Source organism: Myotis davidii, unplaced genomic scaffold (assembly GCF_000327345.1).
Source record: "Myotis davidii unplaced genomic scaffold, ASM32734v1 scaffold803, whole genome shotgun sequence".
NCBI classification, from domain to species: domain Eukaryota; kingdom Metazoa; phylum Chordata; class Mammalia; order Chiroptera; family Vespertilionidae; genus Myotis; species Myotis davidii.
Genome location: NW_006295567.1, coordinates 4040182 through 4055452, shown reverse-complemented (window position 1 = coordinate 4055452; position 15271 = coordinate 4040182). Strand labels below are relative to the sequence as shown.

Here is a 15271-nt window from a genome sequence, read left to right as displayed (position 1 = left end):
ATAAAACTATGAGTTCACTAATTGTTCAACAAATGATAATACCTCACAGTTATTGAATGCTATCTGCCCTGAAGGAGCTAATGGGAAAATGTAGATATTTGGAAGGAAGGTGTTGTTTAAATCTTGATAGTCTCAAACAATTTATATGTCAAAGTTCACCATGTATGTCAAGGACAGGATAAATATTTTAGAGTTTAGACACCATATAGTATCTGTCCTAACTACTTAACTCTGCTGTTTTATCAAAAGATCTCTCATAGACTATAAGTAACCAAGGCTGTATTTCAGTAAAACATGCAAATCCAGGCAATGGGTTGGGTTTGGCCCACAGGTTGTAGGTCACTAACTCTTGATCTAGTATATACCTTCTATTTTTTTTAAGCTTCCAACTCTTTTAAAATTCTCCAAAAAAAAAATAGAGAAATTCTATTTTGTCTTTTTCCCCTTCTGTTTTCCTTAACATTTTAACCATAGTCATTTTAATACCCTAACAGCTAAGTCTAATATCTGGATAATCTGTAAACCAGCTTTTGTTTTGTTTTGTCAGTCACATCATCTGGCACAACTAGTAATTTTTTATTGAATGTCACTCGTATCAAATAATTGTCGGGACTTCAGACAATGTTCATGTCCACCAAGAAGCACTCCTTCCTTCCTTGGTTGTCTAAATACAGTGAGAGCTGGTACTTCAATACAGGCAAGAATTGGTCTGAGTCAAAGCTGTTTTGCAGTTTTAGTAAAAATACATTTACTTCATCCCCTTTTACCATCATGTCTTTCGGATGGGGAGCCCATGTGTACCCATCCCATCAACCCTGAAAAACTGTAGAAGATTCAGCTCTGCCCTACAAAAGTTCCCGGCTCAGTGCCCCAGCTTTCTGCCTTGGTAACTTCAAATGCTGCAAATAGCTTAAGGAGAAGTCCAGCTGGTTGCTTAAAGCTGGACTCTTCTCACTAGGCATTTATTGTCAAATGCCTATTTACAAGGATGGAGAAAATTACATTCTGTGGCTGAAAAGTTTTCATCATAATTCCTCAGCTTCCTACATATTTCAAAAACTCAACAAATGTCTTTTGGAGAAAAGTCCCAGCAAGATTTTTAGGGACCCTTACATTTCGTGTATATTTCTCCAGCCTTTGCCAACCGAAAAAGTTTCTCTTTCTGCTCTAATGAGCCTCTGCCTGGGTTACACCTTCTCCTCACTCCTGTCCAGATTTAGCAAACATTCCCAAAGAAAAAAAAAAGAAACCAGCTGAAATTGTTGGCTTACCTCTGAAAGGATCTCCTCTTTTCTGGAAATTAGTCTATTTCATTCGTAGCTCTCTGATGCTCTAGGACAGCGGTTCTCAACCTGGGGGTTGTGACCCCTATGGGGGTCGAACGACCCTTTCATAGGGGTCGCCTAAGACCATCGGAAAACATACATAATTACGTATTGTTTTTGTGATCAATCGCTATGCTTTAATTATGTTCAATTTGTAACAATGAAATTGGGGGTCACCACATAATGAGGGACTGTATTAAAGGGTTATGGCATTAGGAAGGTTGAGAACCACTGCTCTAGAAGCTTATGATTTTTTAGTAATTTACATATATACTTTTAATTGACCTTACATGAATTATTCCATTCTATTAAACCAATAAATTTTGGCTTTATTATAAAAAAGAAAAAAATCTTTAGATACATATAATACTGTTTCCTAGGGAATTTTAAGGGAGTCTGTGGTATAGATATATAATGAAATACTTCTAACAATTATACTTACTTTTCCTCGTTTTTAAAAAGAAACTCATATAACATATTACTGATTATAACACAAACCCAGGAGATTTTTTAAGCTTCTCTCAGTTGTGTATTTATTGTGACTAAATAGAAGAAGTGTTAGAATTAGTTTTAGCCATTAAAATTCACTGATTTGGAACTTATTCATTGGATGATTTAATAGAATATTCTTGTACAGAGAATTATATTTTGCAAAATGCCAAAGTAAAAAAAAATATTATAAGGGAAATAAGTGTATAATATTGTTCAATCATTCATCCATCCTTTTATCTACCCACTAATTTATTATACAAATATTCACTGAGCTTTAACTCTGTGCAGTACAGTGCAGCTACACAAGGGTGCAACTTGAAGGTGACACTTAAAACAAATGCAATATAAAGTAGACAAGAAAAGAGTTAAAATAATTACAAACTCTAATATATGTGTGTGTGTGTGTGTGTGTGTGTGTGTATATATATATAGAAATTAAAGTGCCAACATAGGAAATAATGTTTGGGGACTGCTTTAGATTAAAAAAAAATAGTCAGTGAGGTGTCTATGAGGAAATGCCCTTTAGAAGTCTGACCCAAAAGATGAGGTGGATTTAGATATGCAAAGAGTGGAGAGAATGAGTTTGTCAGGGAATGAGAGTACATTCCATTTGGAGAAAATAGCATATGGAAAAGTCTTGGGGTCTTTAAGGAAGGGCAAGATGATCCAGTGGCCAGAGTAGTGAGCTAAAAATAGGTTGTCATGAGATGAGCCTGGAAAAGTAGGTAAGGAAAAAATTATTCTGTGCCTTAGGAGCCTTTGCTAGGAGTTTGGATTTTATTCTTGGTGCAAAGGGAAACAAAAAACAGCAGAGGACTGATGAGATTCAATCTAATTAAAAGAGGGTCTATGGTTATTCTATGGAGAATGGACCGTAGGATGGTAGAACAGGAACACATGAAGCCTGCTGCAGTAATCCAGGTGAGAGGTGATGGTATCCTTGATTAAGATTGAATGAGCATATTTCACTGATGGGATGTCATTTTCTGAAATGAGGAAGGTGAGCTTGAGGTGGGTGGCTTTGGGGGGTTGCCAAATTTATATTGTACTGAGGTTTGAAATAAAGAACTTAGAGTACAGCTAGTCAGTTTAGTTGTGATTTTTTTCTCTAGCAAAAGTAGAGCTACTTGGATGCAGGTGCAAAACAAAGCATTTGGTAGAGCCAGAGTGTTTTCTGAGACCAGAAGTGTCAGCAGCACCAGGGAGCTTGTTAGACATGTAGAAACTCAGGCCCCGTCTCAGACCTACCTAGTCAGAATCTTCATTTTGGAAGTTCCCTTTGCTATTCAAGTGCACATTGAAGTTTAAGAAGCATGTAGCAGATGTCATTTGGGGTTCTAGTTTGGTAAATAAATGCAAAGAAGTAATATGTTAAAAAAATAATTTTAAAAAGTAAACTTTTGGTGGATGCAAAGAAGTTAAATGAATGTTAGCCAGCTCTATACCATCACAAGACGTATCATTATCATTAGATGGTATCTCTTTTTCCTCTCCTGGGCATATGGGAGGATTGTGGTTTTTTACCCTTGAAGGCATGTGACTAGCTGTCCACACGTGCTCATTGGTTGTGTATGGAAGTGAGCTTTGTGGTGCCTGAGTATGTCATTGCCAGTGCAAAATCTTTAATCCTCCATCATCCCAAACCCCTGAATCACTATGATATGCAGAGCCTCCCTGATGACCTGGGTTGACTATGTGCTCTGAGTGAGAAATAAATTTTTATTATTTTTAGGCCCTGAGATTTTGGGATTGCTTGTCCTCACAGCATAACTTAGCCCATTCTGACTGATGCAATATCCCTGGAACTAGAAAACTCAAGTAATGGAAATAGAAGTGAAAAACTCTTAGGGAAATACTGGGTTACTGAATGCTCTGCCTCCCATTGAGAAGGTTCCTGAAAGTCTGGGTGCTGGCTGGGAACACTCTACTGCTTTGAGCTCATGGAGGATGCTCCAATTCTACCCCCTGGCTCAGAATATGAATAAGAACTTCTAGATCTATTTGATATTAGGAAAAGAAATCTCACCTAATTATGTCCTTTGCTCAGGAATTGCACTTTTGACTAATTCTAGCCAAAAACTCTGAAATTAAAGCTATTTCTAGATTTTACTGGGTAGGTAAATTCACTATGTTCTCATTCTTAATTTGGAAATTTCCAGGCTTTCTGGGGAAATAAGCACATTATATCTGGCTCAGTTTTTTGTTTTTTTTCTTCATCATTTTTCTTCACGACTCAGTTTATTCTCATAGCAATACCTTGCAATCCTCACTTCAGGAAGCCCTGGGGCAAAACACTGGGATAGCCAATGCCCTATGGCCAAATGCTATTTATCCTGAGCTTTTTGCAAAACGCATATAATGTATCCCGGGGAATTATGGACTAAATCTATAGCATTGTCTCTTGACAACAATTGTCCCTCAAATTTGAACTCTTAACCCTAGGTCAGCTCCAGGATGCACACAAGCTCTGTATATCAAATGTGGGGGAAGTTAAGAACTATTTATCTATTAGAACAAAGGGTACATTTTCTTTTCCATACAGAGTGATATCTTTCTTTCCTGGTGACACCAGATAGATCTGCAAATAATTTAATATCATCATGAGTGATGTTGGTCTTAGAAAATGACAGAGGTTTGAACCGAAGCAAAAGATGTATATTTAGATCATTGCTTTATGAAAAGAAGTTTCTTGTATAATTATCTTTTAATTGAAGCCACGAAGAGCTGTGAGAGCCTTTTATATACCTTACAGATGGACTGTAGGAGTTGATGCTGAAAATAATATACAAATATATGAAGTTTAAACTGTGTCATTTGCACAGTGACTGCAATTTACTTTTTTTTTTCTTTTTAGGATTCACACAAGAGAGGTAACTGTAACTGGCAGTAGGAGGCATAAAGTGAAAAGAATAAGTTTTTTTTCAGAAACACACCTACTCTTTAAACCATGACCCTCACTGAATCTCTCCACATAAAGAGCAAGGACTATAAGAAGCACTATTTTTAGATGTCAGTTTTCTTCTTTCACTGGAGATCTTGTCAACAGTATTAAATGTGAATGACACAGAAACTTTAACGCTCGTCCTTTGGAGCAAAAATACTCACTGAATACTGCAAGCTGAGCAGACATAATCACTGGCAATTATAATTCTAAAGGAAATATTTAAATAATTAAACCTTTCTGAGCTATTTCAGTAACTAAATTAAGAGAATTATGAAATATGACCCAATTGAAATAGAATCCTTGATTTATCCTGGGGGACTTTTCTGTCTACTTGTGGAAAACTACCTACACAATTTTTACATAGATATTGATTGGTGATTGGCTTTAGTAGCCTTTATACATTATATTCCAAAATAATAACCACTACTCAAATAATGGGCAATATCTCAACTGCCTGGCAAGTTGCTTCAATTCTCTTGCTTCTCATATTCTTTCTATATATGATAAAGATTTAATGGCTCCTTGAAATAAATGTGGTTGAAAATTATTTTTAAATATTTAAGCATCTTGACAGTTTCTAACAAACGCAGTATATAAAACCTGAGCTAAGCAGGTGGTAGTTAAGAGCGTGGATTCTACAATCAAACCACTGAAGCTCAAATCATGGAACAATTTAGGGCTAGACAATTCTGGAGAATGCAGTTCACCATGCTGAGCCTCTACTTTTTCATCTGCAAAATATGGGTAATTGTAACACCTCCAATGGTTGTTTTAAAACTCAAATGTAGTTAGAGGAATTAGAAATTAAAGATGGGAAGAGAAGAAGGGAAAGTCTCCGAGTGTCCACTTTTAACCTCTATCTTGCAGTCACCCATTATAACAACCCTGTGGTGATGTTTGCTTCTTTTTATAGACAGATCAAATGATGCTGGGAAAAAGGCAAATAGTTTAGCCAGTGGTCCTATGTCACAAATAGCAGAACCACAATCTAAATCCAGATTTTAGATTCCATTTGCTCTATAAATATAATGTCCTAGTAAGATTTTCAGAGAGAATATTTAGGAGATAAATAGTTGGGTTCAAATCAGATTTCATACTTCTGATTTTTATTTAGAAGAGAATCAGAAAGAACACAATAGTTGAAAGGGAATAGCAACATGAAAAGATATACAATACCTTAAATAAGATATACAATACCGGGCCATACTTTTGAGAAAGGGAAGGATTGTAGAAGAAAGGTTGGATGGGGTTCAAATTGTATAACCCTAGAGTTATAGCATAGAGATAGGAACAAAGGAAGAGAGGTAAAACGTGAATAAAGGGCAATTTGAAACAGAGAAAAAAGTAAGTTGAACAAACTCAATCTGAATTCTACTTACTTCTTCATGATCCAGAAAAGAGAAAAATAGACCTGCAGATAAAACCTGGATTTTTTCGTTCTAGGAAAAAGTAGGCATGTTTTAAGGAAAGGATCTTTTACAGTGCACTTGTATTGTGTAAGGAAAATCAAGAAACTGGGATTTTTAATCAACCAAGTATGTTCTGGATGGAAATCTATCTTAGCTGAACACTCTTGGTACACGTTATAATTGCTACCAATAGTCTACACTCGTGTGTACAGCTATTTCAAGGTATTTGTTCTGGGTTCTTTCCACCAGCAATGCCAGGAAAGATGCAAATTAATGCCTTTTGTGAGGGTTGGTGTGATTTGCACCTGTTTGCAAAGAGCTAGACTGAGAACAACTCATTCTGAATAAGCCTGCTAAGCAGCTGTCAGATGGCAATGACGTTGATTTACTACTGATGGGGGCCACATTTGATGTTGACCCAGAAGTGAAAGACTGCTTTCCTATCTCTGGTTAGCTGAGCCACCAAGTGCCTTCTGTACTATTTTTATTGCAAACAGAAAATGTTTCTAAATGTTTTATTCCTTAAGATTCTAGTACTGTGGTGCTTTTGTTTGAAAGAAAGGATGTATTAGAAATCTGAGCAAATTAGATCCCTCACAGGCATGCATATTTGTTGCCAAAGTAGATACAGAGCTGATGTGAAGTAGCCAGAGGCTGTTTATTTCAACAGCCATGCTCTCTCTTCCTAATGGAGAACCACTGAAGTCCTCTGTGCCTTGAGCATCACAGCTGGGATCTGCATTGTCAGCACAAAACTGAAAGCTGATTATGATGACATTTTTTAGGTTAGACCCAATTAACTTCATTTCACTTTAAGACTTTCTGCACTCTACCTACTGAACCAGACAGTTTCAAGCCTAGAAGCTGCACTGTCTCTTTAAGCCAGGCATTTCTCATACTATTTGATACCAGTGTTTGCCATGGGCTGTGCTGATGAGTGAGTTAAGGCAACTTTCAAGTGTGCCTCACTTAATCTAACATGATCATGGAAGGATTTTGATTGATTGCTTGATTTATTCAATTAATTTGTTCAATATATTGTGTATATCCTCTAGGTGCTGGGACTGTAGGAGTAAACAATACAGATAAAGTCTCTTTCTTCACAAGGCTTATATTCTAACTAGAGGCCTGGTGCATGAAATCGTGCACTGGGGGGGCGGGGGAGAGGAGAGGTGTCGCTCAGCCCAGCCTGTACCTTCTCCAATCTGGGACCCCTCAAGAGATGTCCAACCACTGTTTGGGATCGGGCCTAAACCAGCAGTCAGACATCCCTCTCACAATCCGGGACTGCTGACTCCTAACCGCTCACCTGCCTGCCTGCCTGATTGCACCTAACCACTTCTGCCTGCCAGCCTGATCACCCCCTAACCACTCCTCTGCCAGCATGGTCAATCCCTAACTGCTCCCCTGCTGGCCCAGTTGCCCCCAACTGCCCTCCCCTGCAGGCTTAGTCCCCTCAACTGCCCTCCCTTGCTGGCCTGGTTGCCCCTAACTGTCCTCCTTTGCTGGCCTGATCACCCACAACTGCCCTCCCCTGCCAGCCATCTTGTGGAGGCCATCTTATCCCCACATGGGGACAGCCATCTTGTGCGATGGTGTGGTGGTCAATTTGCATATTACCACTTTATTATATAGGATGGTGGGGGGGGATGGTATGTAAAAAAATAAGTGAAGAAATAGATGAAAAACTATGGCACAATGGCAGGAAAACTTCAGCACAATGAGGGAGGGTAAGATGAATGGCCATGGTATCATATTTGATAGGGAGTCAGGTAAGGACTCTCAGAGGAAGTGATAAAAAAAACACATGGATCTCTATGGGAAAACTGGTCCAGGCAAAAGGAAAAGCCAGTGCAAAGGCTCTGAGACAGGTATGTGCTTAAGGAAGATCAAAAAGACCAGAGTACCGTAGCGGGTCTGGCTCACTGGATAGAGCGTCAGCCTGTGGACTGAAGGGTCTCGGGTTTGATTCCTGTCAAGGGCACATTCCCTGTGTTTTGGGAAGGAGGCAGCCAACAATGATTCTCTCTCATTATTGATGTCTCTATCTCTCTCTCCCTCTCCCTTCCTCTCTGAAATCAATAAAATATATTTAAAAAATGACCAGAGTGATGAGAGCACAGTGAATGAGGGGAAAGGTGTCCCCAGGAACTGGATCATGTAGGGCACACAGAGCATGGTGAGCCAAGAAGCTTTTCTGCTACTCAGTAGCTTGTGCTAATTATCTTAGGCTTGTGTGATTTCATTTAAGAGAATGATATTTAAATATTTTAACGAGATAGGTATAGTTTTCACATCTCAGAGGAGACCTGCTATCTGAGTCTCCTATGGATTCAATTGTAAGAATGATAAGTTTCAAAGTTTAAATAAAAACCTCGGCACTGCTGGCTTCAAAGACCATCCATTGCATTATATCGCAAAGGTATAGTTAAGACGTAAAACTTTAATTAACTCTAACAGACTTTATGGTGCTATTTTCTAAGTCATGCAACCTACTCAAAGGTTCAGAAGGACTACTGGGGCAGAAAGACATATGAAAAAATGATTACAATTCAGTGTGATGCAGTGATGTGTAAGAGGTTAGTGCTGAGAAGGGAGTTAACTCCGTTTAAATATTTAGAAGAGCCAATACTAAATCTGAGTGGTGCATAAACATGAGTTGATGTAAGAGAGGGGGCAGGATCACCAGTGCAAACACATGAACTTATGAAACACATGACTTGAGCAGCAAGTTGCAAATATTTATCAATAAATTAGAGAAGAGATAGTCAAGGGCTGATCATTGATCATACCAATCCTTTGGACTTTAATCAATGGTTGGCTGCCACTGAGGAGAGACAGGAGATAAATAAGAGAAAAAAATGGAAAGAAATAAACTACATAAATAGGTTGTCTTTTAGCATAGTAATGGAAATGGAGTATGTCTAAAGATTTTTATTTCACCAAAATATTTTTAGAGTTTTAGAGACTAAAGAAAAGTAAAATATCTGAAGTGGCAAGATGTTTTTTGTTGTTGTTTGTTTTTAAATACATGTTTTTGAAAACTTCTAACTTTGGGGATTAGTTCAGATTGATTGTCATGATTTACAGGACTTGTTGGCATGAATCTTAATGGGAAATTGATCATTACAATTATTACAGGTTACCCTTTCTAGTTCAGCTATTCTCTGGTGTGTTAGTTCTTGATTATTTCATGAACTTTTGATACATTAGTTTTATCACAAATTTAGCAATGAGATTATAAGCATTAACCTTTTAGTAAACAAAGAAAAGTATGGTGGATCCTTGCTATCAATTTACCCTCTCTAACATTACCATTCTTTCACGCTATAAGATGTTTTTCTTCCCTTGAACTATGAGATAAGCAAATATGAAAAATGACAACATATTTCTCTGGCCATCAGACTAATTTAAGCCTTGCATCTTTTTAAAAAATACATTTTTTATTGATTTCCAAGAGGTAGGGAGAGGGAGAGAGAGATAGAAACATCAATGATGAGAGATAATCATTGATTGACTGCCTCCTGCTTGCCCTCCACTGGGGATAGAGCCTGGAACTCAGGCATGTGCCCTGACTAGAAATTGAAACCTTAACCTCCTGGTTCATAAATCCATGCTCAACCACGGAGCCACACCAGCTGGGCTAAGCCTTGCATCTTAATAGTTTGTTTTGCTGCTGAAGATCTAGCTGAGAGTTTTGGGGTATTTTTTTTGTTGTTTGTCTGTTTTTGTTGTTATTGTTTTATTTTTGTTGTTAGAGTTTATTTCTTTTTAAAATAAAGCTAAGCCCTGACCGGTTTGGCTCAGTGGATAGAGCTTTGGCCTGTGGACTGAGGGGTCCCAGGTTCGGTTCCAGTCAAGGGCATGTACCTTGGTTGCCGGCACATCCCCAGTGGGGAGTGTGCAGGAGGCAGCTGATCGATGTTTTTCTTTCATCGATGTTTCTAATTCTCTATCCCTCTCCCTCTCCCTTTCTCTCTCTAAAAAAATCAATAAAATATATTCAAAAAAATAAATAAAATAAAGCTAAAATAATCTAGCTTTCAGTCATGTCATAGTAGATTTCTAAAGTTATAGATATGTTCTAAAGCTAAAATGTCCTTGTGACAACTTAATTTTGCTACTAGAGAAAGATATGTTTATTTTAAGAGGTAAGGCAAAAATTAAGCTTGGCATGTTAATAAAACTGGAAATCTTGAAGTATTTATAATTTCCTGTCTCTAAATTTCTTGACCACACCTTACTAAACTGTCTCCCTGTTTACCACATGCAAAAGTAATTTTTTATTTCTACTTCAGTTAAAAACCTAAGCTCGTACACACGTTCTCCAATGTGTTGAATTGTGTGCTCTGAGAACAAGATAAAAGCAAGTCTGGCAAGCCTGCCCAAGTGTAACGTATATACTCTCATTAGTTTCCGCATGCTGAATATTCATCGAATGTGGGACACACACAATGTGCAGTTTTGAAATCCCCCCAAGTGTTGCAAAGCTATGTTAAAGTTGAGTCTCCAATTGAAGTTTATTTGTTGGATGAAGATTTGCAGAGAAATAGTAATGAAGATTCTGATATTTATTCTGTTGTGTTTTGTTTTTTTGACCATCCAGATTAAAGAACACCTGGCTAAGGGGCAACGAATGCTGGCAGGTGACGGGATGTCCCAAGTGACCAAGACACTGTTGGATCTAACTCAGAGGAAAAATTTCTATGCAGGGGATCTTCTGATGTCTGTGGAAATCCTCAGAAATGTGACAGACACATTTAAAAGGGCAAGTTACATCCCTGCCTCTGATGGTGTCCAGGTAAGGGAGAAATCCCATGAGGGAAAAGACTAGTGAAGATGCAATCAATTTTTGGCCCAAAGAAGTCAGTGCCGCCAGGAGGGAGAGAGCGCTCCCTCGTGCTTGGGGAAGTTTCTAGATTGTATTGAGTGCGAGCTCTGACAATGACCTCGATTCCCTTAGTCTACACCCCAGTGTCCTCAACCATAAAATGCTCATAATACACCTCAAGGAGATCCTGAATGAGAATGTGTGGGAAGTGCATTGAGCCCTCAGATAAAAGGCACTGTAGCAAATTCAAGGTTGTATCATGGACATTTAATATCACCATCTCGCCATAGGAGACTATTAAAAGTACATTAAGCATAATGAAAGCACATTAACTATAACATGCAAAGAAGACATACTTTAAGTTTGTTTGGGGTGTTGCTCCTAAAAGGGGGAAGGCCATATTTAATCTTGTGGAACCATTACCTGAAAATATCAGGCAGGTAGAGAATTGTTCTGGATAAGAAAGTCAGAAATTCAATAAGTCCTCACAGCATATTTTTCCTGTAATGGAAGATTTCTAGGGCAGCCTCGTTTACTTCCATAATAAAGTTGAAGTACTCACCCAATTTCAGTATTGCCTTGGCCATTAAAACACAGCTTGTTGAATGGCAGAAAAAGCATATTTAATATAACTCTAGTTTGCATTTCAGATTAACTCTTTTTGTGCTATAGGCTACCATGTATTCCTGCCAAGAATGCGGAGTCTATTTCTACATTTCCAGCATAATGTCCTTCCTGTATCTCTGCATAAAGTTCATTAAAGTAAAGGTTTGGCAAAATTCCCAGATCAGGTAGTTTTCCTTCAGCCTACTCTTCATTTGAGAGTTTTATTTGCATTTCACTTGGAGAAAGCAGAGGGTTTTGTTTTGTTTTGTTTATTTTTGTTTTAATCAGCTATTGAGAGAAAGAAAAAAAATAAAAGCTTTTTGGAATTATGAAATCATTCATAAATTATATCAATACCCTGATTGGTAAAAAAAGGGCACATATATTAATTAAATATAGATATATTCTGCTGAAAATAATGGCTGTGAGAATTATTGGAGGTGCATTCTCTATCATATCACCAGAATCCTTTTTTTTTTCACATATATATGTCCCCCTACTGGGGATCAAGCCTGCAACCTGGGCATGTGCCATGACAGAGAATAGAGCAGACAGCCTTTTGGTGCAAGGGACGATGCCCAACAAACTGAGCCACACCAGCCAGCTCCTGGAATACATTTTTAATTGTAAAAATACATTGGGAGGTAGGGTAGGGAGATTACCATCATTTGAGCATTTCAAAGGTATTTTCTTCCTCACAAAGAATGAAACAGTTCCATAATTTTCAAATTAAATAAAGTAAGTCAAGTACAGCTTTTCCCTGTAGTTCTGAAATACTTCTATTCATTAGCATTTACATTAAAAAATGACATTAGAAGTCCTTGACACAATGCAAATGTTGTAATTTCAAAACTCCTCAGACGTGTTCATGGGGAAACATCAGGCAGAATGGTGCTCTAAATAATCTCTAGGGCCTCTTCTGACTCTCAAGAGTGTAGGACTTTAAGATTTTAGGTGGAAAAATTCAAGCAACTGAGATTAGCAGATTTTGGGGGAACATATTTTGATTGAACTACTCCCTACAGTACATTGACTCAATGTACAATTAGTTTAACCAAAGGCTTAGTCATGGACATTAGCTGGTTTGACTAAACAGAGCCATTTCGCTGTTTTGTTGACATTTTGGCATAATCAGAAATAGGTCCCTCCATTTCCGTCCTACTCTCTCATTAGCCCTCCATTTATACCCATATTCTGCACAAGTGGTGTCCTAGTCATTCTTTCACAGCAGGAGCTGTGTTTTTCTTTTTCATTGTCTCTTCTGGTCTTTTCAGGCACCTGGTATGCCCTCCTCTTCTAGAATTCTTTTTTCTCCATCTCCACAGGTCAAAATCCTAGCCCAACTCTAGCAACTCTTTCTGAATGCCAGACAAGCAAGCCCCTAACTCCATTCGAAAATGATCTTTCTCTTTTCTGAAATCCCAGAGAACTTTTTAAATTTTTCACAAAAATTTTATACAAATATTATGTATATTTGTGTTATGTATATATATTATATTATATATATATAGTCTTTGCATGAACTCCAGTTTATAGACTTCATTAATATCTCATGTACCTAACTTATACTTCAGTTTCCTATTTCCAAAGGTTCTGGACATTTCTGGTTGACTAGGATCTCAGGCTTAATATGGAACAAACTGAACTCATCTTGAATTGCAAATTTTCTCCTTCCCTTTATAGAACCAGCAGTCTATAGGCTGGAACTCTATTGCCATCTTGACATAATTGGGGAAGTAGGGAAGGCAGTGGAGGATATAGAGTAAGCGTGCTTGCCCTCTAGGCAGAATACTGAGCTTCAGGTCATGACTTCTGTACTTGTGGTCAGTGATGCTAGATAAGTTACTGGACTTCTCCGTGACTCAATTTTCTCTTCCATTATATGGGATAAAGCTACTTTATAGTGCCAATGTGAGGACTAAATAATCTATGTAAAACTTACAAGCATGTTTCAAATAGTAAGAGCTCAAACAATGTAGCTCTTATTATCCCAGAAGGTGTGCAATACCCTGATGGAGCAAAAGCCCAAAGCATCCCTGGACCACAGGTGTCTGCTGCCCATGCAGGGGTGGATTTTGTTGTCTCTCCTAGCAAGAAAGGAAGGTTAGATGCTCCTCATGTCATTGACTCATAAAGAATGGTGCTGATTTTTTTCCTTTTCCACTCGCTACAGAGGAGAAGGGCAGGGAAAATGTCAAGGAAAATGGGAGTCAGAAAGAATCATCAATCCTTGAAGTTGACACTGAAGGGCCATTTGAAAGCTGGAGAGTATGTGGATGAAGAGAATGGCTTAAATCAATACTTGGGATTCCTCGCACAGTGGGAACCAGGTCTTGAACAGGACCATAACACCCAGCTGACAATTGCTCCAAGTCGTAAATGACTGCTGTTTTCAGTGCTTAACAGCCTGAGAGGATTCCCTGTTGTTTCTCTGTGGTAGAGAGAGCCTTGTACAAATAACAGCTCTTTCTTGTCAGTATTTAAACCTTGCCCTTACTCTAAAGGTGAAAATGAGAAATTCAATGCCAAATAATGTCCTTAAATGGGTGAGATATTAAGTAACAAATCTTGCTTCACAAATCAACATGAGTATACCCTTTAGCAGATGGCTGCTGGCTGCTAGGAGCTCACAGTCTCCATAGGAGAGTACAGTACAAAGTATGTGCGGCAATCAGGTGGGCAGAGCGAGGGAGACAAAGATGTTTTGAGAGAATATATATATACACTAGAGGCCCGGTGAACAAAATTCGTGCACTTGGGTGGGGGGTATCCCTAAGCCCGGCCTGCACCCTCTTGCAGTCCAGGAGCCCTCGGAGGATGTCTGACTGACAGCTTAGGGGAATGGGCCTAAACCAGCAATCAAACATCCTAAGCCAGAAATCGGACATCCTTAGTGCTGCTGGCAGAGGCAGGAGAGGCCTCCTGCCACCACTGCTGTGCTTGCCAGCCATGAGCCTGGCTTCTGGCTGAGTGGCGCTCCCCCTGTGGGAGTGCACTGACCACCAGGGGGCAGCTCCTGCATTGAGTGCTTACCCCCTGGGGGTCAGTGCATGTCATAGCGACTGGTCATTCCACTGTTTGGTCAATTTTCATATTAGCCTTTTATTATATAGAATAGTGCAGCCTGTCAACTAAAAATGCCATGGCAGGTGAATAAATGGTTGTGGTTTTATTTTTTAAAAAACACAGTGAAACGTCTGAGGTGGTTTTGTCCTTTCAGAACCCCCCATTGTTTACTTCGGAGTCAATAAAATACTGAGATTTGGGTTAATACAATGTCTCTACAGGTAGTTTAGTTTTCTATTGTGATTCCATTTACTATGAAATATTGGGAGAGCCCTGGCCCAGTGGCTCAGTTGGTTGGAGTATTGTCTAGTACCGGGGTCGGCAAACTGCGGCTCGCGAGCCACATGCAGCTCTTTGGCCCCTTGAGTGTGGCTCTTCCTAAGCCTTAGGAGTACCCTAATTAAGTTAATAACAATGTACCTACCTATATAGTTTGAGTTTAAAAAATTTGGCTCTCAAAAGAAATTTTAATCGTTGTACTGTTGATATTTGGCTCTGTTGACTAATGAGTTTGCCGACCAAGGGTCTGAAAAAGTTGTGGTTTGATCGATTCCCAGTAGGGTGTATATGGAAGGCAATCTCTCTCTCAGTCTCTCTC

The 15271-nt window shown here is 38.7% G+C and overlaps 1 protein-coding gene across 1 annotated transcript in view; it reads left to right on the top strand.

Moving 5' to 3' along the window:
• ADGRB3 (adhesion G protein-coupled receptor B3) overlaps positions 1 to 15271 on the top strand; it is a 669006-nt gene that overhangs the window by 297857 nt on the left and 355878 nt on the right. Inside the window, exon 10 of the mRNA XM_006770359.2 lies at positions 10777 to 10971. Coding sequence (XP_006770422.1) covers positions 10777 to 10971 — 195 coding nt within the window. The remainder of the gene's footprint in view (positions 1 to 10776; positions 10972 to 15271) is intronic.